The following is a 22894-nucleotide window of genomic DNA, read 5'->3' as shown; positions in this document are numbered from 1 at the left end:
ATCCGTCACCGTTGTGACGGAGTAACCCCTCCGCGGAGATCATATTCAGGCCCTTAGAAGTCAGCCAGGAGATCATGAAACTGTAGTATGACAAGAAGTCCAATCTGGTAGAGTTTCAGCCTGGCCAGAAAATGCAAGTGATGGAGTCAGTGGAGTACAGGGCCTTCAACGGCCATTGTACAGGGCCCTATGCAGTGAAGGCGAGAATGGGGAAACCAACTCCTTGGTGGACCTCAAGACCCCCAGAAGCCCCTTAAGGTTACTTCATGTGAACCACCTCTGACCACACTATGAGAGGTCTGAGGTCACTATGCTTCTGTGACAGATGATGAAGTGGAGGAGAAGAGTGAGCCTCTCCCTGACTTCCTACCCTCAAAAGAGAAAGATGGGTAACTGGAAGGTTTCAAACTCTTTCCTATCCTGACCCTTGAGCAGCAGAGGGGCTGTTGTCAATTATTGTGACCGGTTGCCTCCCTCTTCCCCCTCACTCCAGGATTTACACACATTTCTAAAATAGACAATTCTGGCCTGGGAACCCCCAAAAAGAAGTAAGGGTCTTCCTGGGCTTCTCTGGGAAATCTGATTTTACCATAACAGAAGATTTAAAATTACAATTCCTCAGACACCAAAACCTGAGTTTCCTACCTGCTCCCTATCAAAAGTTAGCACTTATTAAATGTAATAAGGCAATCCAATGTTATTCCATGGAAAGGTAGGTCTTACAGTATTGAAAAATTAATTTGTGAGTTTTTCACTACTAGGTCATGTCCATTTTAATTACAATGCACACTGCTCTGTGGGCTGTCTGGAGCCTACTTTAGGGGTGTCTTGTATGTATTAAAAATAAGTTTTAGGTCTGACAAAGGGGCCATTTTGCCAAATCAAATTAGAAATTTAAAACTGAATAAAGACTCTGATGGCAGCCATGGAACATGTTTAAGGGGCTGAATGGGGGTTGGGAGCACACTGCCTCACATCCCAGGACAGTTTGCCCCTTTGCATCCTGATAAATGCAGTACACAGTTCATGCTTACCTAAAAATTAGCTGGAGGTTTTCTTATGAAGTAAGAATGAACTGTGTACTGCATTTACCAGGATGCAAAGGGGCGAACTGTGCAGGGATGTGAGGCAGTGTGTTCCCAACCCCCATTATGTTGAAGGGGGCTACTAAAGTGGGTGGCACAATAAATGCTGCAGGCCCACTAGTACCATGTAATTTACTTGCCCTGAGTATATTGTATACCACGTTACTAGGGACTTATAAGTTAATTACTTATGCAAACAGGTTTAAGTTAGTTATACAATGTTCTAGGGAGTGAGCACAAGCACTGTAGCACTGGTTAGCAATGATAAAGTGCACAGTATGAGTCCTAAGGCCAGCAAAAACGAATTTAGAATAATAGGAGGGGTGAAGGCAAAAAGGCTGGGGGAAGACAATCCTAAGGCTGACAGGTCTAACACATATCCGTGCATTGTGTGAGCCCTTCCTCACGTTGGTGAATGGAGAACAAGGGCCATGTGTGGATACTGAAGAGCCACAGGTTTTATTGCCGCTTTTAAGTGGAGTAGTACAAGCTTTATCACTGCTTTCTAGTGGAGTCGGGCCCCTTACATTTCATAGTCCTATCCTTAGGCCATACATTGGCCCCGCGGGTCTTTTTTGGAGATAATGTCGGTGAGAGCAGACCATCTTCACAGGTCTGTTATTCATGTATTCCCGTACCTTAATGGTTGGGTATTGAAGACAGGCTTACCTCAGCTAATCTGACCTCCTTCAGACAACATCGCTTACCACTGTCTACTTTGGGATTTTTCATCACAAAGCTCAAGTCCCATTTTAAAATGTAACAGAGGATTCTATTTATTGGTAAAGTATGCTGCATTTGCCATGAGTGTTGCCACTTCCTCAGAGTCCTGAACATTTGGGCTCTGGTCCCAGCATTGATTCTTCTGAGATTGTTTGGTCTTTCAGCATTTTTCATCGTCTTGGTACCCCATACTTGCTGACATATGCCAGACATTCAGTTGAACCTTCACCTGCAGTAGACCTAGCATTGGGGGATGCCTCACAGAAAGGATTACAATTTGTGACAGGGAGGCCAAGGGCATTCAGTGGTGGATGCAAACCGGACATGTGGCCGGTCCTTCTTATTTCCTCTGGAGGCATTGTGGTGACAGATGCATCCACTTTAGGCTGATGCAGTCATCTGGAGGATTGGAGATCAGAGTCGGCGCCATAACATCAATCTGTCGATCGACCTCACAACCACCATTTTGTACTGCAAAACACAGGGGTGAGAAGGCTCACTTACCCTCTGTGTGGAGGCTGTGGCTGGACCATCACAAGTTCTCCATGATAATGAGTTACGGGCAGGGTCCCTCAGTCAGTGTGGACAATCTGAGCACGTATCATCTTACATATCATCTTACAGATCACAAGTGGCGTCTGCATGCAGAGGTGGCACAAGGTACCTTCAGATAGTGTTGTGTCTACGTGGGTCTTGAGGCTGTTGCCAAAAGCATGCAGTGCCCCACCCCCTTTTGATTTCTAGTGAAGGTCTCTAGGTGATGTTTTCCACCTTCAATTGGATTCTGTTGTCCTAAATGCATTTCTGCCTCTGCCACTGATCTCACAGGCCCCGAAGTTAGTCATGCCAGGGCTTAGCACAGCTGGCTCTGGTGGCCCTGGATTAGGCCAAGAGGGTCTGGTATGCAGAACTGCTGACCCTCAACATTTGTCCTCCTCTTGGGCTGCCTCTTCTGGAGAATCTTCTGTCCTGGCAGCGGGGCAGAGTATTGCATCCAAACCTCCACAATCTGTACCTCTGTATATGGAGAGTAAGAAGAATCAGCAGAGAGGTTTTGTTCTTCCGTTGGAGGTGGTCGATGTCATCCTGTCTGCTCACTGCCCTTCACATAGTCTGTTTACTCAGGCCATTGGTCCAAGTTTGTCACTTTGTACGAAGAAAAGCAGGTTGCTCCTCTGTAGACTAAGTTGACTGATGTCCCTAGCCTTGGCCTGGAAAGCTTTGCTGTGGGCCCTGCTAAACTTTACTTATCAGCCTTTTCAGTCTTTCTTTATTTGCCATATCAACTCTCCTTATTGAAATCAACTGTTGTGATATGTTTTTAAAAGGGGTTTTCACACTGTTTCCCCCGCCCCTTCTTTATGCTGCAGTTAGACCTGAATTGAAGCCTCACTTTTCTGATGTTTGCACCTTTTTAGCCTCTGTAAAGTTGTACTTTGAGGCTTCTAACTCTTAAGACTGTCTTCTCATTGCAATCACTTCTGCATGTTGCTACAGTGAGCTTCAGGCTTCATCAGTCAAGCATCCGTACACTACATTATTTCCTACAAGCTGGAACTTGGGCTTATGTATTCTTCCTTCCAGAGTGGTGTCAACCTTTCACATGGGGCTGTTAATCACTAAATTCTCAGTCACTTTTCTCCCACGTTCATCCACTGAGGAGGAAAAACTACATTGGATGGATCCACTGGAGGACCTTAGATTCTAAATTGATAGGAGGATGGAGTAATCATTGATAGGACTCGGATGTATTTGGTGGGATATGAGCTCTGTGTTGGATTTGCAGACGCATAGAATGTAGAGGTGATTCAGAAATAGGCCTTTTCACAATGGGTTGTCCTTTGCATCAAACTCTGTTATGCCTGTTATGATGGCCCAAAAAAGGATTCTCCTGAAGGCCTTGGGGATAATTCCACTTGGGCAATGGCAGCAACTACAGTCAGATAGCCCCATAAGCAATCATCCATACTCTCACTAGCACTACTGTATCAATTCCCATGTCCTAAGGGAGTGTGACTTTGCCCTCGTGTCCAGCAGAACTTACTGGTGTAAAGGCAGCTCCTGTGAGCAGGCCTCAGTGGAGGGTGCATTGTTTTGGTATCCATTCAGAATCAGAGGACATTGTGGTTAGGGTTAGAAGTATACATCCTAAGGCTAAGTTACTTAACTTTTGTAAATCTCATTTCGTTCCATACCCTACTTGCAGATGACATACTTCATGCAGTCCTTGCCGTTCTGTGATGTTAGGAGTTAGCAAAGTTCCAGGTTAGATTTTACACCCTGTCTAGCTGTCATGCTCTACTTATGAGGACTTGGGAAAGATGAATAAGTAAACTAACTTGTAAGGCCGGTACCTGTATACAGGTCCTTGTTGTCATGGTTAGAGTTGTGACGGAGGTCGATAAAGCTGCCTGTGGCTCACAGATTTCCAATTTCATTCTGGTGTATGGGGGATGAAAAATCTTTTGTAAAATAGAGTATCCACCAGTGAACGCTCACACGTATATTCACACACAAACGCAAACAAAGGTTAAACTGACATTATGGTTAGGTTTTGTATTAAGCTAAGATTTAATGTTAAAATTCCCAAAACCACTGAAATATGCCAGTTATAAGGTACTCAATTAACTATAACTACAACTCTCGCCCCATCATGCTCTGCCTATGACCTCACATTTGAACTTGGTGACCATGTTGCTTATTAATAATTTGAACAAAATTATTAAATAATAATCTATTTGCTGAGTCATCAATGAAGTCATTAAACATGACATGAGTGCCATAATAGTTGAGGTCATAAGCAACGCTTGATGCGGGTGCACATTTTAGCTCTTTGAGCTATAACTGCCGTATATCAGTGTTTTTGGGGCTTTTAATGGTTCTTGGTTCATTTCAATATCTAATTATCACATTGATTTAACTTTTTTTCTGGTGAATATCAGGGTTTGGTGATCATATTCTAAATTGGCTAAGTGCCCAACACTCTGTGGTCACCCACCCGCACTGCACAAGGCCTTAGACAATGCACAGCAGAGGTTGGTCACAAGGCATTGTGCTAAACTGCGCCCAACTCTAGACAGAGTTGCACACACTCTCTGGTCATGCTCAGGAGGGGTTGGCTACTGGGCCAGCTTCCAATTCTCTGTGGGCGTCTCTCTGCAGGTGCCAAAAGTGCATAGCAAGCGCCCGCAGGACTTCGCTTGGCGGTCAGGTCCTGTGGTCAACCCTGTGCGGGAAGTCATCCACTGCTGTGCACAAAACATGTTCTCCAAAATATTTACTATTTTAAAATGAGGGAAACTTATAAGTGATTGAGAAGATGGGTAAAGTGAAAATACAAAATGTGGAAAAGGATGCTGCATTTATACAGACATTAACCTCTTGAAAATTACATTATTTCTCAAATTAATGAAAATCCATAGTTACCCTCACGTTTTGAACACCGCAAAACTCATGTGCTTCAGCCTGCTCCTCAGGACAGTCTTTTAAATTCAAAAAAGTATATTCTAACAAAATGGCTTTGTCTTGAATACATAATGTTAGCACTCTAGTTGTTCGTTAGACCTCGTTGGACCTCTGTGGTGAAGCTGCAGTTGGTCACTAGGGAGTTATCTGACATTAAAATGTATTTTTTCCACTGAGCTGGTGGTGGTGGGAGTACATGATTCACTCTGCATATCAGAATGGTTTACTGGCATGGTCGAGAAAGATATTTGAGAACTCAGAGAAAATATGTCCTCATTTTAGCATTTCTGAGTACTCATCATAATTTCTATAGCAAACAGAAAACCATTATTTTGTTCATTTTCTGGGATATTACCTGTAGGAAATTCTTTCAGTTTTAAAAAATCACGTTTGCATAAATACAGAATGTTAACACTCTTGTTAATTAGAACACTATGGTGAAGCTGCAGTAAAACACTGGGGAATCAACTGACATGCTGCTGCTGTTAAAAGGCCCTGGCTTACCTTTGATAACCTCTATGAGAAAATCATAAATGAAAACTTTTTTCTCTCAAACATGCACATCAGGCAGAGGATCAGCATTTTTCACAGGGTAAAATCAGCTTAGAACACATCACAATTCCTAAAATTCATTCTGTCCCACCAACAAACTATTTATATCATGACTAAAATCTGTTGTCATCCTTCATATGTGTTCTTTTTTGTGACCCTCAAAAACAGGTTTTCACTGCAATGCATTTCAACAGGCACTATATCACGAGTCCTGTATTGGCTACCACAAAGTGTGGTCCTTAGGGTCCCTCACCGCCCCACCCAACCCTCCATGTGGACCTAAGGGGGCCAGAGTGTGCTCACCCTCCCCTTAGTATTTTCTAATTCATTTTCAGGACATGGGTATGTCCTAGAGTCCTGTAATAGCTGTCACAACATGTTGTACCAGATTGATCAGAGCATATCTGGACATCAACGGTCCAGATACCAGTATCTTTTTCTGGTGGTTATTGTCTTAATGCCAACCCGAGCACCTTTTTAAATACAAATTTCTCGAAAATGAATGAACAGAGTTAAACCAAATAATGAAAAGCAAGCTTTTTCCAGAAGAGGTGAAAAGGATTGTGTGCAATGTGTACAAAGATTGCTGACTTAGTTTGTATGCCAGCACTCCCTTCAGTTTGCTGCACGGGGACAGCCTGCAACTGTTGAAACGTCTGTATTTATATAGATCTATGTAATATATAAATACTTATATATATTTCAGAATTTCTATTGGAAGAGGGTTTTTTGTTTTGCTAATAACTTTGTATAGTTTGTCGACTCTTCACTAAACTTTAACCCAGTCGCTGCTAGGCCTTTTCTCCCCCACTGTGCTTGGCCTTTTTTGGGTTATATGGGGTAGTTCGTGCTTAGGCCTCTGTAACGTTTTGACCACATAAGGTATCAGCGCCAAGTTTGCGTCCTTTTCTTCCAACATCATGAGGATTCTAAAGGGTTTGTGGAATCCCCTGGAGGGTACCCATAAATTAGCCAAAATACAGCTATTTGTTTTTGGAGAGAAATGGAAAACAAGTGCTGCAAATGAAAGAGTCTGTTGTTTTCCCCTGCAAATGGTATCAACAAAGGGTTTATGGGGCTGAAATCACCATTTTCCCAGCTTTCAGGGACTGGCAGACTTTTGTCATAAAACCTACATTTTGTTACAGTTTTGGCATTTTACTGGGACATAGCCTATTTTTGCTATTTTTTGTGCTTTCAACCTTCTTCCAGTTAATGGTAGAAATGGGTATAAAAGCAAGAATGGATCCTAGTAAGCTATACATTTTAGAAAAGTAGACCAAATTCTAAATTCAACAAGGGGTCATTTGTGTAGCTCCTTCAAGGTTTCTTTATGGAAACTAACAGTTGAAAATAGGAAAAATTGAAAATGGGATGAAAAAAACAGCTATTTGTGCCAAAATTTTCACCTGTAACTTCTTCTAATTATGACAGATGCTTGAAAGCAATATACTGTTACATCCGCTGGAGCTATCTGGTTGTGGAGCTATATAGGACTTGTAGGTTCACCAAGAGCCCGACGAACCCAGAGCCAATAACTGAGCAGCGTCTTGCAATGGTTTTTTATTATGTACCGGGTATATAGCAATTAATTAGGGAAAATATATACAGTGAAAAATCGGGATGAAAGACTCCTATGTATTTCTGAAATTGGAACAAAATAGAGTTTAGAAACAGTAGCTATTTTGTACACATTGTCTTTCATTTGGAAGGCAGAAATGCATCGAAAGTCAATAGGTAATAACAGTTGCTCTACAACCCTGTGTTACCCTAAGTCTCCCGATAAAAATGGTAGCTCACTTGTGGGGGTAGGCCTAGTGCCCACGACAGGAAACGGACCAAAACGCAACATGGACACACAACATTTTCACAGTGAAAACTGACCCTTTTTTTGCAAGGTGCCTAGCTGTAGACTTTAAACCCTAGCTCTGCCGGCACCTAGGGAAACCTAGCAAACCTATACATTTTTGAAAAGTAGACACCCAGGGGAATCCAGGATGGGGTGACTTGTCTGGCTCTCACCAGGTTCTGTTACCCAGAATACCTTGCCAACCTCAAACTTTGTTAAAAAAAAAAACACATTTTCCTCACATTTCTGTGGTGGAAAGTTCTGGAATCTGCGTGGATCCACAAAATTCCACCCACCCCGCATTTCCCAAAGTCTTCCGAGAAAAATGATACCTCACTTGTTTGGATGGGCCTAGTGGCCGTGATAGGAAACGGGCCAAAATGCAACATGGACTCACTTTTCACAGTAAAAACTGACCCTTTTTTTGCAAAGTGCCTAGCTGTAGATTTTGAACCCTAGCACACCTGTACATTTTTGAAAAGTAGACACCCGGTGGAGTCCAGCGAGTTATGGCTTGCATGGGTTACCCAACGTTTTCCTACCCAGAATCCCCTGCAAACCTCAAATTTAGCTGGAAAAAATACATTTTCCCATATTTATGTGTGGGAAAGTTCTGGAATCTGCATGGATACACACATTTCGTACCACCCAGTGTTCCCCCAGGTCTCCCGATACAAATGGTATCTCACTCGCGTGGGTGGGTCAAGTACCCGCGACAGGCAAGGGCCCAAAACTTATTGAGGAGACATCAAAATGACGTATCACAAAACAACCTGATTTCGCAAGAGGGGTCACCTGGGTTTTTGGCCCTGGGCTCAGCAAACATCTTAGGAAACTATCAAACCCACACATTTCTGAAAACTAGACAACCGGGGGAGTCCAGCGAGGCATGGCTTCTGTGGATCCCCAACGTTTTCCTACCCAGAATCCCCTGCAAACCTCAAATTTAGCTGATAACCACATTCTCCACATATTTTTATGTGGAATCACTGTGCCGGCACAAATGACCTACCCCACAGCGATCACATAATCAACTTTTCTAACTTCTTTCTTCATACATGCGTGGTTAGGGAAAACACAGGTTTCCATTACTTTGATTTTTCTCAGACATTGTGTATTGCTGCTGATACTTTGCAGCAGTAACACTGTAGCCAGACCTCAAAACAGGTCTGCTTGGTAACCACTGCGCCTCCCTGGATTCAATTCCTCGTTGATGCTCACATTCAGCCCCCAAGTCCATCCATGTTGGCCATAAGAATGGGCTCACTGCCTAGGGAGGGGGAGTCCATCCAAACACCTCAGATGAATGAAGACTGGTTGGTGGTCAAAGGCAGTTCCAGCATGCCTCTATCAAAGAAGCGCTTTGTATACTTCTCTCCTCACCAGGTGCCATCTAGTCACTGCCACAACCTTTAATGATGAATCACTCTACACTCAGTTTTTCCAGTAGCCTCAAGTCAAGTCAGCCACATAAGTTCGTTCTATTGGTTACCATCTTTTTTTTATTCTTCCCCTTATGAAATAAAACCCAGTGAACACCCCCATCAGCTAAAAAAGGAGAGCAATATCTTGATCTTGGAAAGAAGTGGTCATCATCTACATCGGACTACCGGACTCACTGCTGGGCAAACTCCAGGTGGTAATGAATGATGCCGCCAGGCTAATTTTCAAGCTACCTAGGCGCACTCAGGCATCACCCCTACTGCAACAACTGCACTGGCTGCCCATCAGGCAGAGGGCCAAATTCAAAGGCCTCTGCATTACACACAAGGCCCTATATGGACAGGCACCCAATTACAGCAAGGAATGCCTGGAGAAATACGCCCCCTGCCGCTCACTAAGGTCCTCCAGGGAGGACCTTCTAAAATGCCCACGATTCAACTACACCACTAAAGGCGGTCGAGCCTTCTTGGTCCTTATGCCGCAACTTTGGAACAGGCTGCCTGGTCAGCTTCGCTCTGAAAGCTGCCTCCTTACATTCAGGAAGAATCTTAAGGCCCTATATTTACAGAAGCCTGGGCATAACACTCCCCTCTGTGATACAACTCTCTCGTGAAACTTTTGTGGATCTTCTTGAAGCGCCTAAAGACCTGCAGGTATTACGCACACTACAAGTCAAAATTAACATAACATCATACACGCCATCAGGCTGCTCGGGGATCAAGGTTCCAGACTCTACCCTTTCATCTGTGCCTCTCACCGGGTCTATGGATGCCCTCAGTGAAGGTGGGGGAGAGGCGGTGGGAATTTCATTGGATGCGCGGAGCACTGCTTAACTGCTGCTGGTGCCTGCAACATCCATTGCGCGGATGTCATTGATGGGAACAGGAGGTGACGGAGCTGACACATATGAGATTCCACATTGGCCCTTGAGATTTCTGTAGCAGAGGAAGCCTTCGGTGCTTACCAGCACTGTAAGTTCTCCCAAGTATACCCAGGAGGTGAGATGTTTATATCCTCTACATGTAGTTGTAGTGCGAAGGATGTGAATGTCATCAGCTGCATTTAATTGTTGAAGTGTTGCATTTCTTAGTATATACACTTGTACACTGAAATGAAGGTGTCTGCATATCTGAAAATATGAAGTTTCAACTTTCAAGTCTCCATTGTCTACAAATATTATTTGTCAATATTGTATCCAACATAGTTAAAGATCCTGTTAGGTGCTATATTTTCCCCCAATGTTCCAAGGGTTTATGTTTTCCGTGCAGTATCAATTGAAACATAAATACGGTTTAACATGTTCTTTGTGTTTCTCTCTTGATATAGAGTCTGATCAAAGTCAAGTGTCGTTTCTGGAATCTCAGCAAGGGTGCATTTTTTTGCCTGTGTTCAAACACCTGCGCTTGCAGTACATTATCAGTGACCTAGTGTCTGCACGGATTATTGAGCTAGATGGTGTCATTCCTAAAGGTGAGAAATTAGTCGGAAGCTGAACCTTAACACTTCCACCTATCACCTCCCTCCCCACTCTTCTATCTCACCCCGTGAAAAAGTGACTTAAACATCCAGTTTTGTATATCTCAACTGTCTCCTTTCTCACTTATTTATTCCTAACACTCTCTTTGCAGTTTTTTTCTTAATTTTATTTCATAGTGCATGTGATTTCTGAAAAATATTTCATTTGGTTTCTTAGAACCCATTGCTAGATTCAGGAGACTGCCATAACAGGCATGTTCAGATAGTGACATGAATTTTGGACCTGGTGATTTGCTGATGGATTATTCAGTGCAACAGTGAATTATCTGTTCTAGAGACTCCCAGTGGTTTATTAGAAGACAATTCCTCTTTTATACATATAAAGTTGACATAACAGGGTGTGTGTTCAAGTTTTTACATATCCGCACTTAGGACAAGGGACTCTTAAACCGCCTATTCCTCTGCAATTAAATCTAAGAAATATATTTTTTATACGAGTGAACTGGTTGACAAAAGATAATGTACCAACGTGGTATTCCTACTCCTTTTTATTTTTTTTAATTTTTTTTTTTACTTAGCCAAGGTCAATTTATATTCTTCCTCTACCATAGTTTACTCTGATATAATGATTAAGGATTTTTAGAAGTTCTAAAAAGTATATCCCTACAAATTAAATGTAGTCCTTTCCAAATTAATGTGCTTTCTGTTGGAACCCAGGAAAAAACCACAGGAGATAACCCATAAAACCAGTTGAGACCTGGATAGTTATTGTGTAACAAACGACAACGTCTCAACAGGTAATATTTGTAGGCAGGTATGAAAAGTGTAAATAACAATCACAGCAGAAAGGAGACCAGGAGATATCAATAATTTATTAAAGTTATAGAGCAGTCTATATTTAGCAAATTTTGAATACAGTTGGTGTATCAGCACTATTTACATTATATGTAGGTGTAACCCAAGCATTTGTGTGCAGAAAGTGAACGGCGCAAGTGACACGTGAAAAAAGTGTAAGGAACAGCAAAAACGGCACAAAAAGCATGATTCTAAAAATGGTTGCAAAACATAAAAAATTATGAAAACAGAGAGTTAACAACAAGTTTAAGAACCAATGAACACCAGAAATTGCGCTGAGTGGTCAACCAGTATACCGTTCAAGTCATCATCAGGACCTGGTTACAGAGAAATCTGTTGGTGCTGTGGTGGAGTCAGGTAAATGTCCACGGTAATTGGCACATCTAGGGTTGCACCCAGTCACTGGTGTGCAAAAAATCCAAGAGCATTGGTCCGGTTCACGGTCAATCAATTATCGGAAGGGAGGTTTAGTTCCCACAGTCACTGAGAAAAATCCAGCATGCGTCTGGGATTGACGAGAGCCTTTTAATGAATGACAGCATCATTCGGATTATTAACAGAGTGGCATCAATGTGCGATGGAGTTCGATTTCTTTCAGTGCACACCAGACCTTGGGTACAAACCAATTCTCTTGGATTTTTTGCACAACAGTGTTTGGGTGCAACCCTAGATGAAGGAAAATATAACTTTTTCTGTTGGACCATGTTGATGTACATGTGGCTAAAGGATTTTTACAAAATGGTATGAATGGGGATGGGTTTGGTATGAATGTTTTTGATTTTTAAAGACTGGGATGGCTGTGTGTAATATGAGGAGACAGGGATGGAATAACATGTATTTTGCATTTTGTGATTTGTACTATAAAGAATAAGTATAATTGAAACAAGAAGAATTGTATTTTGATAATGGAATAGTATCTTAATAAATGAAAATATGTTTATATAGTAGGAAATAATGACAATACATAAATGCTTAAATATTTTGTGAGGTGGGGTTTCTTTGGTTCTCCTTGGTTATTCCCCTGTCCCGCTACCTATAATTTATTCAAGGGCACTTTGTTTCTGGAAGCCACTCACCAGAGTACATTCAGCATTTCTGACACAGGTTTTTTAGGGTGTGGAATTTGAACTTCTTTGATTTGGATTTCACATGTGACATGGCAAATTGACGATCTGATAAAAAAAATAGTGATGCCAGTATACAAACACATTTACAGTTTATCAACCACATCAATATTTTTTTATACTATCACAGTGCCATTCAATTTAAGGAGATGTGTACATATATAGACAATACAACACACCCAGACAAGCTGTCCATCTTATAAGCATGGCGCTAAGAGCGATTGTGTCCAAAAAGAATATCTGATGCCACCTGGCTCTCAAGGGCCCCCCCAAAGCTCCCACAACAATGCCTCTGTACTCCTGCCAGTCTGTCCAGATCTTGGTGTGTTTGGTAGGGCAACGTTTGGACTTTTATATCAGCAACTCAACAGTCATACAGTGATCCAGGCTCCTGATGCACCTCTCCAATGAATGACATAAGGTGTTTCCCCAATCTCTGGCACTTTCTCTCTTCGAAATAACCAACCCCAATTGAAGAAGAGCCATCTTGTACCTGTTGCAATCAATGTCTTCTGTGATGAGAAGCAGGTTGAGTCTAGACTCCAGACTCTAAGACCAACCCAGCACTGCATCCAGTGTCTTCATCACCCACTCCACAATCGTAACACTGGCCAAGACCAAATGGTGTGAAAAAAATTGCCCTCACCTCACCCACACCAAAGACTTTGAAGGAAAAAGGTTCACCTAAAATGCCACAATTTCAAACAAGTGATGTAGACCTTTTGTAGTCTGTATTCCCAAAATGTAACTATTGACGAGCACTGCTGTACCATTGCAGTGGTGGTCGACTGATCGAGGGGATCCATCTTCTTATGCTTTAATATTCATGCATATTGTCCTTTGGTTTCCTACCCTGTGGAGGAGTCCCCTGACTCGCTTGCTTCCTAACCACATACAAGCATAGTGCAAATATACAAAGATTCTATAAAATATGTTTACAGAAAATAGTGATGTAAACCCTTTGTAGGACCTGCACATAAATTAGCCGAAATTGCATAGCTAAAGCTGTTACCCTGGGGTCGATCCTGGCATTGGTTCAGTTCTCGCCAGACAGGGATACCACATCTCCTCTCTCTCCCTCATGCTGCCCCTAGTAAGTCAAAAGTGTCTGGTGAATTAATCAATTTATTGTGGTAAATCAGGTATATCTGCTTCTGTCTGATCTCACCCATCAATAACCTAGCTTTCAGCAGGCTGTACTCTGGGATTCCAGTCTAGCCTGAAACGTATGGATGTAAGGCATGCCAGAGCTGAAAAATAAAGGAAGAAGTGTCAACTAAGCAGGTTAAAGGAGGACTGCAGTTTTATAAAGGAGACCAAGTGTGTGCCTTCCATTAAGTCTCCCAGTGTAGATATGCCAATCTAGTCCCAGCCTATAAAACCTTCAAGCATTGCAGTGTCTCGAAGATTGACACCCACCCCAGATCCCCAAGGTTCTCTGTCCAGCTCTCATGAACTTGCTTTGTTGTTGAAGAAACAAATAGTGGAAAGCATCTCCAGCATAAGTAGTGGAAGAAACGGGTGCCTTCCATGGCCCATCTCTGTGGTAAAGGCACAATCCCATTACAGAGCATGTAACCACTGATTGGTCACTGCGAGATGTGCCCCTCTATAGTAGGATCTAACCTCGCCTGCTCTGACACTCATGTGTAACATTTACTCGTAGCAATCTTAGGTACCCTCCCATTCCATAAAAAAGCTTCAAATTGTTTGTTATACATTTAACAAATGAATCAGGGGTCTTGATCAAATAGTGTTGTGGTTAGTTATAGAATCGCAGAATAATACCATCTTAAAAATAGATACCCTGCCTATAAGTGAGAGGGGGTGAGGGGACCAGAATGCAAGATTGGGATGTAACCTGTTGACTTGTGCTGAGATTTTGCGATTCCAGGTTCTACGTTAATCATGCAATATATTTAAAACTATCTGTTGCTAGTGTCAATGAAGGCACCCACTCCAGTTATTTAGGGCCCACTCTTCTAGGGAACACCATCAACTTTGTTTCCATATTTTTATTAGGCTTTGCAAAACAATATTGTGGAAGCTGTATACATCAGCATTCATAAGCATCTCCCATACATCCCACATTCAAGTATAAGGAAGCAGTCTAACCTTTTCCATAATACAGATGAGAACAACTGGCACCAAAGGTATAGTTGAAGCATGTAATAGATCAACAATACAGCTAGGTTTTCCTAGCGGTTGGGCTGATAAGCTCAGCTCCTGAATGATATAATCCATCTAGCTATGGTTTAAGGCCCATTCCATTATTGCAGCAGGCATGAACCTGCCCTATAAGCCCACTGGGTCTTGTTGCATGAGATATTCTCTGAGCGGATCCATCTGTCCTTGGGCCTGGCTTGTAGAATATGCCTGGCAGCAATTTCCGTGGCCATTTCCCCCCATCATATGCAGCATCCTTGAGTCAGTCTGCAGTCTTAGCGGCCGGGTCTTGTATCCACGTTTTCAGGAGACAGTGCTATGCAAACATGTGCAGGATAGCCAAATGTGTACACTCCACCCTTGGTAAATCCTTGAAATAACTCAGTAGCAATACCCTTAGGGATGCAGTCAACTGCAAAGCCAAAAATGTCACCAATAACATGCGCTGTCTCTCCCCATTACAGCGCTATTTGTGGGCATTCCCATGCCAGGGGGATAAAAATCTGCAGGCTCGGCTTTGCATCTTGTGCAAGAGGAGGGTCTATTTGGGTCTATTCAATGAAGCAGGGCAGTGAATCAGTGCAATCTGTTTAGACATTTAAAGTGGAGGAGCTTGTGATGGTAGTTAATGGAAACCTCTTTTTTAGAAATGCAACAGTACTTCAAGACTAACGGGCGGATATTTTCCCCTATATCTATTTCCCAGGGACTAGATTATGTACAACATGTTGGCTGGGGACAATCAGCTGATACAACCTAGCCACCCATCTTCCACCCCCAGAATCTCTTATCAGCTGTGTGAGCGGTGTGTACACATCTAGTTCATCAGGTCACCACTGCCATTTTGAATTGACAGCATGTCTAATTCTAAGATAGTCAAATCTATCCACAGCAATCAGCATCTGAACCTCTCTAAATAGTTTGTAGGACAGGAAATTTCAGACCCCAGATAGCTGCGCCACTGTCCGCAGCCATGCTTTTGCAAGCCTAGTTTGAATCTTTTTCCATCGTAGTGGGATATACCTGGATTATCCGAAAGGGGGAAATGAGGATCGTGTACTGCTACTGCACAATCCTCCTCAGCCATGGTCTATATCAACCTATTTTTACAGTGAACTAGTGCATAGGTGTCCAATTGTTTGATCTTTTTCTGTAGGCAAGTAGGGTGAATTACTCTGCGAGTTGAACCAATACACCCAATAATTGGACTGGGCTGCATGGTAGCTGCTTTCCAGGTCTGTGACATAAAATCTCCCCTGTCATATGGAAGCGTCAGAGCCTACCATTATATTTGTAATATCTGAAGGGTTCTTCCACTGGACTCTTGAGGGCCACTTATGAACACTCAAAGATTCTCTGAGATCTCCAGTGACCAGGAGATCTTGGGTCGAGCATAAATGCGAAGCCATGGCGCAAAAGGCTTAATGTCCAAAGCAAAGAGAAGGGATGAGAGGGAACAGCCCGGCCTTGTCTGCCTCTTGATAAGAATTTTCACCAAGACCCCTGACCCAGTTTGAAATCTTGTAAAAAGGTCAGTATGTAGAAGACGAGTATAACTGATGATGGTATCCATAATATGGGCCTAATAAAGGATCCCAAACAGTTAGTCCCAGGCTACTGAGACTAAGTCCTTCTTAAAGTTGACCATGAGGAGAGTCAAGTTCAACCCAGACCAGGGCATTGTGGAGTCTGTGGATGTTATGTGTAATGGCTCACCTCGGCATACACCCAACATTGGTCCCTAGGGGAACTGAGAATCATTCACCAACGAAAGTCTAGTCTCTATCACCTTGGAAAGCAGCTTCGCCTCAACATTGAGTGAAATGGGATGGTACGACCTGCACAGGTTGGGCGGGGAGGGTCTGGCTTGGGGATCATGACTATCGGCTATGTGAAGTTCATGTTGCGAAATCTCAAACTCCAGCACTTTGTCGATCCTTACTTTAAACAACGGAATGGAGTGGGAGGCCATGAATCTAAAGAACTCTGCAGAAAATCCGTTATGATCAGGCTATTTCCCAGACAGAAGTTGTGACAGCCTACGTCATCTATGCCTCTGTAATCCTGCCTCTTGGCTCCCGGCTTCATGGATTGTAGCTATATGTCTAGGGATTTTCCTTTCTTGGCATAGCCAATGCAGCAATTTCCAAACTTTGTTACCCAATTTGTAAACCCAGGCCTGGGTAGACAACCAAGCAGATCATGCTAACCCCCATGAGTAACTGATTAATTCTGAGGTGATCATGTCTGATCATGTTGCTCTGGATGGCTGGGTCAGGCTGCTACTGGTTCTCCATTACCAAAAGTGTAAATCCTGGTTCACTATTCTTCAAAGTATGCTGCACATGACGACCCAGCAGATAGCTAACACATCGATCATGTGCTTGTGCCTTGTAAATCTTCCAAAGTGTGTCCAGAGGTGCCACAGAGCTTGTGTTTTGTGGAAAGTGTCCATCTGACTTGTTACAGAGATGTTTTTGAAACTTTGCGTTCGATAACCACCATGCAGATAATAACCACCGGCCTCCTCCAAATCTCGCTGGCTCCCGCAGTGTTAGCCTAACCTGGGCATAGTCTGAGAGGCCATGGGTGAAGATGAGAACAGCCGGAATGTTTTGTGTCTGGCTCAGGCAACATGAGATAATTCAGTCTGGAGCATGTGCCATATGGGCTAAAATAAAAGGTATAAGGTGTATCCTTCATCCTGGGGGTGAGCCTGCGCCAGGCATCGCACAACCCCATTGCCCCACGAAACATGCCAGAGAAGGGAGGGTCCCATTGGCTGTCTGCTATGCAAATGGAACATATCAAGTGTCAAATTCACACCCACCACCAGGTGGCGCTGTGTAAACTGTGAAATCATACAACTAAGATTTTAGAGCAGGTGTGTGAGACAGAGGTGGAGGGCCATACACATCGACCACCGACAGTGGAAGTCCCCTTTATATCCTAGTGATGGCTATATGGCCTTGAGTATCCTTCTTTGTTTGAGTAATTGGTAGCCTTCCCTGTAGGAAGATTGCAACCCCACTGGAGCCCCTAACAAAGCCAGCATAATATGACTGGTCATCGTAGCTGTTAAAAAAAGGGCACTTGATACCCATGTGAAGTGCCCATGAGATGTATCTCTTGGAGGAGGTGTATTTCTGCCTCATAACACTTGGCTGTTTCTATGGCTGCAAGCCATTTAATTTTTCCTAGTAAGCCATTTGTTTCAGGGGAGAACATGGAAACAGGAGGGAGCACCAGTAAAAGATTTATCAGTTGCCATCTGTATAATATGGGAGAATATGCATTATGTGTGGCTCTCGTGGCAGATCAAAAGAGAATCAAGGAAACAATCAATAAAACTCAACAACTAACTTAAACAGGCAACCTCTTCCCACCTTATACCTCCAAAACCAGTTCCTGTTGAGCACCTCAAATGGGAATGCACCCAGAAAGTCCCAAAAACATTCTTGTATAAGAAAAGAAAAAAAAACTCCCAAAACTGAAGCCGGAAAAGTGGTGGGACGTGGACGCTCCTGGCTTGACACTACAAGACCATAGTCCTTACTTCTGTCATAGAAAAAGCACACCCCCACACCAATCACCCAAATTTCATGATTAATCCTAACATATCTTTCCACTGCACGAGACGCCCCCAGCACAGGAGGCACAACTGTTCGAAAGCAGCAAGCTTCCCTGGGTCAAACACAAAGACTCAAGGTAACATAAGGAGTAAAGGCATCAGCCTCAAACATATACCGCCTTCCAAGACAATCATACAGCATCCAAAGAGTCCCTGATAGCCAGCAGGGCAGTTGGTGTCAGTTCAAATTCTACTTTGGAGTCCAAGACCAGTCCACCTCCAGACTTTTCAGGCTTGGAGCACCAGGCTCGCCGTCTCCGCAGTTCCTTTTGTCCTGACCACCGAGGGGTATTATGGATTTTATTGTGTTCAGCTCCCAAATTTCAAGTTGCCTTGGTAGTTTCAAAGAAGAGTCTTAGATTGCCAGATTACCCTTAATTTGGTTGACTGAGGCATGTGGTACTCTTATTGTCTTATTGTATTGCTTGTAACTTATTTTAGTCTCCCTGAAGTGACTGTCGCTTCTGCTGGACCATCCTAGTGTATTCTGGGAAGATCTTGATTTTGCATGACTCATGCAAGAGTTGATCTTTTTTCTTGCCTTTTGGAGGATGATGTCCTGCTCTTTGAAATTTAGGATCCTAGCAATAATCCACTCCGATGGAACTAATGTTCCAAACCACTTGTAGAGGAACTGCTCCGGATGCTGGTTCTCAACTCCCTTCGGTAAACCCACCTACCGAAGGTGTGTTTGTGGGACCTATTTACGGAATTCTCATATCTGACGAGGAGAACCTGGTTTGAGGTCGAAAGCTTCTTTGAACTCCCCTACCCTGCCGTGCCCTCGTGTGACCCGGTCTACAGAGTTCTCCAGGTCCTCTCTTAAGAACAGCATTCAACCCCACTCCCCCTAGTCTGGTTTTGAGGGACTGCATGTTATTAGTGATTTTCAGCAGGATTGCTAGATGTCAGGAGTAGTGGCTTAATCTCTGGGTCGCACCTCTTAGGTGAATTGACCGATTTTTGGATTAGGAGTGGCCAAGTGCAGCCTGTCCTGCACCATAGTGTCACCAAGGAGTACCTCTAACCTCCAGACAACATGCCAGCAGATTAAGTGGAGATAAGGGGCCTCAGGATTAGTTGTTCGGGGAGAAAGTCCTTTATCAGTCCATGTGAAGGACTACTCAAAAATGCCACAGACCTGGATTACCATGCTGGTCAATCCAGGAGGAACAATAGATGAAATATACCAAGTTCAGCAATGGGTGAGGGCACACACTCATGGCAGCAGCTTCCCTCCACCAGGCAAGGCAGCCCTCTCAGCAAGATAGCTCCTGGGACCACCAAATACCCAGGCAGCCTGTGCAGCCTCCAGTCGCAAGGGAAATCGAGCTGCTGTTCATTGCAATACACCTAAGAATTCAGGGCTCGTTTAATTTTCTATCAGCATTGGCATCTAGCACCACACCTTCCAGATGCCGCACCCCTAGAGTCACGAGCAAGGGGGACCAAGAATAAGTGAGAATGATCCCCAAATAGGCAAGGCACTTAGATTGTCAGCATAAACTTAGTCCATTTGCCTCCAGGTAGGAGGGCCCTGCTCCCCTCGCCAGAATCTGGGCCTCGAGTGAGATGCAGAACTTGCTTCTTGCTCCTGACTGGGTTGGGAGTTGCTAGGCTGCCACAGCACACCGAGGAACTCTCCCATTTGCTATGGCACTGACCATCTACAGTTGGTGTAGGTTGCACGCCACCATCCACCTCCATCATCGCTGCACTGCACTGCACATAATAACCTGTTGCACACCTTTGCAGTTGGCGCCACCTAACAACACTGGATCCTGACAGGACTCTCCCTCCAAGTCCTAGGGTGGACCACAGATGACACCACTAACACTGATCAAGCTGCATTGAAATCTGTTAAATTTTTGACTATTTGCCAAATCGGGTGGGGTCTGCCAGAGACCATGGTGCGTTGGGCAGTTGTGTCGCCAATGACCGTTTATTGCTGCTGCACTAGGGGTGTGGAGGGGGCTCCCAACATGCCTGCACTCTGGTTACTCCTGCGGTGAGCAGGCCCTCGGAATCCTGGCCACGACGCACCACTACCACTCTGGATATTGATGATCTGGGGGGGAAAAAGTAGTGTTCCTGAGGAGCTTTTCCACTAGACAGAAAAGCAGGGTAATAAAGTGGGAGCCATAATTTTGAGATTAAAATTTAGAGCAAGATATCTTTATATAACTCTTAGTGAAGTGGCTGACCCACGTTAATAATTGTATATCTTTGCGAGATAGATATACATAAAGTAACAAGAGGGTGCTAATTCATAGTCAGCCATCATTCTCTTAAAAAGAAATGATCAGGTGTGTTATCCAGAAAAGGTTTATCTAGCTCTTTATGTTCACTGCACATTCAGAAGGCAACAGAGTCTTTGACTTAATTCCAGAGAAGCACTGGGACCATTTGAAATCTTTAGGGTCGGAATGGTCGGTTATACCATTAATGGACTGGTGGCTGAAGGTGTAGTGCAAGGAGTGTATCCCTCTATTATTGGAGGCAAACCTTAATGTCTGCTACGATTAAGAAAGCATTTCTGGCACTGTCTGGCCATTATGTGGCTGGGCACAGATGAGCTTGATTTGGATCAGCTCTACGTAAGGTATGCTTAGCCTAAACAGGTTGTAGTTGCAGCACCTGAATCCCATAAAATGAGAGATTAGCATTGTTCTAGCAATTGCGACACCCTTCAGCAAAACAAAAAGCCATTTCAGAAAAGGAAACACACCTGAGCTCGGATATTTCTACCACACTATGCAAGTTCCTTTACTTGGGTAATTATATGAGAAGGAAAAAAATAACTGACTACAAGGAAAAGGAGAAAGATTAAATCAACAAAAGAAATATAGTTAGTGCACTGCGCTTTAAGAGATAAAACAATGAACTGGACTCCGGGGCAAGACATCCTTAAATGTACAAGGAGCAGAAAAATGATGAAAATGGTTTAATAAAGTAACAAGGCTCATAGTGCACTGAATGCTGATGTAGCACCTAACCTCAGATAGATGTCTTGTAAAGGGAAGCAGCAGTCAGGTATGTGTGACATAAATAATTACACTTTTATGTTTACAACCAGGCTTTAAAATATACTCTTCAGGCATTCTTCAGTAGCGAGATCTTTCCCTCCTCCCAAATATACATTGTCCACTTCTCCTGAAGAGAAGTTCACTCTGAACGCACAATGCAAGACTGTGATTGATAAGTAAGGCCAATGTTCCACATCCTAGCTCCACAAGGAATTAAAATGCTTCATAAGACTTGGGTTCTTGCTCTCCTAGCTGTTTGAATAACACAGCCATAGGCTAGTAAATTAAATGGAGAAATGTATAATTCCTCAAATTCGAGTCCTTACTCACCATCAGACTGATCAGGTAATCCTTGCTAAACAAACATATTCAACACCAACTGGCAATATTGGCTATTTCAAGTGGATGTAAAGGTAGAGGGCATACAACCTTTTTAACATGATTATAAATTGAGATGGTGTGTATTAACACCAGAGTTCTGTAAGATCATTCATATATGGCGACTTGGACTTCTTTATAGAGCTAAGCCTAAGGACAGTTCTTCAATATTTGTTATTACATAGATTGACATGTTTGAATCCTTCACGAGCCGGGAGACCGGCGGTAATCATGGAGAGCAGTAAAATGTTAAACATGGACATTAATGCGTGAACATAGTACCAGGACCTATCTTCAGCAAATCGGCATACAATATACTCTTCAGATCTCTCGCTAGGACACCATAGCTCAGATTTCTATCACCTTTTTAGGCCATGTTGATCCTGCGGCAGGAAAAGGCTTCGCTCGAAAGACCCTCAGAAGCACTGCATATATTGTGTATATACCAACCACAAGGCAGAAGATTGCAAAATACGTTACACCTCTTCTAGAAAAAACCTCAAAGAACTGAGAGGGTAGACTTTTATTGTGGTTCCAGAAAACTCACACTTCTGAGAAGGAATATGAGGCTCTTCAAAAACCTCGGGCACAGAGGAAAAGAAGAGTTAATTCAAACTCTGAGCACTCTTCAAAATCACCATAAGAAAGGAAATTCTCAACATCTTAGGAACCTCTAGAGAAAGTGAACAAAAGACTTGTGAGGGAAACTGAGGTCACTCCTGAAGTAGTTATACTGACTGAAAAAATTCCTTTAAAGACCGCTTATAAGCCATCTAGTGATCTACCAACATCAAAGAAGATAATATCTAAGAAGTCCTCCTCAAAAGAAAAAAATGTCAACATCTTTGCAGTTGACATCTCCGTCAGACCTCATTGCCGAAGAAGTCTGAAGTCCAGTTGTCAGCTATGACTACTTAAAATCTAGGCAACAACAATACTAATGACAGTCACACGGGCAAAATTCACTTCAGCCCCATCAATGATGAGACTGTCGATGACAAGACCATCAAAACAACAAAAACACTGTCAATAACAGCACCATCAACTAAACCAATCCTATAGAAAACATCAAAATCATTAAGACGCTCCTTTATTTTGAAAAAGGGCTTTCCAATGGCACT

General features: G+C 43.2%; 1 protein-coding gene across 2 annotated transcripts in view; it reads left to right on the top strand.

The window, feature by feature from the left end:
• GMCL1 (germ cell-less 1, spermatogenesis associated) overlaps positions 1 to 22894 on the top strand; it is a 615261-nt gene that overhangs the window by 246982 nt on the left and 345385 nt on the right. For both annotated transcript variants that reach the window (XM_085636262.1, XM_085636261.1), the window contains exon 9: positions 10444 to 10587. In XM_085636262.1, the coding sequence (XP_085492388.1) occupies positions 10444 to 10587 (144 nt within the window). The remainder of the gene's footprint in view (positions 1 to 10443; positions 10588 to 22894) is intronic.

This window comes from Triturus cristatus, chromosome 11 (genome assembly GCF_964204655.1).
Source record: "Triturus cristatus chromosome 11, aTriCri1.1, whole genome shotgun sequence".
Taxonomy (NCBI): Eukaryota; Metazoa; Chordata; class Amphibia; order Caudata; family Salamandridae; genus Triturus; species Triturus cristatus.
Note: the sequence above shows the minus strand (reverse complement) of the source record. Positions and strands in the feature narration are given on the sequence as shown.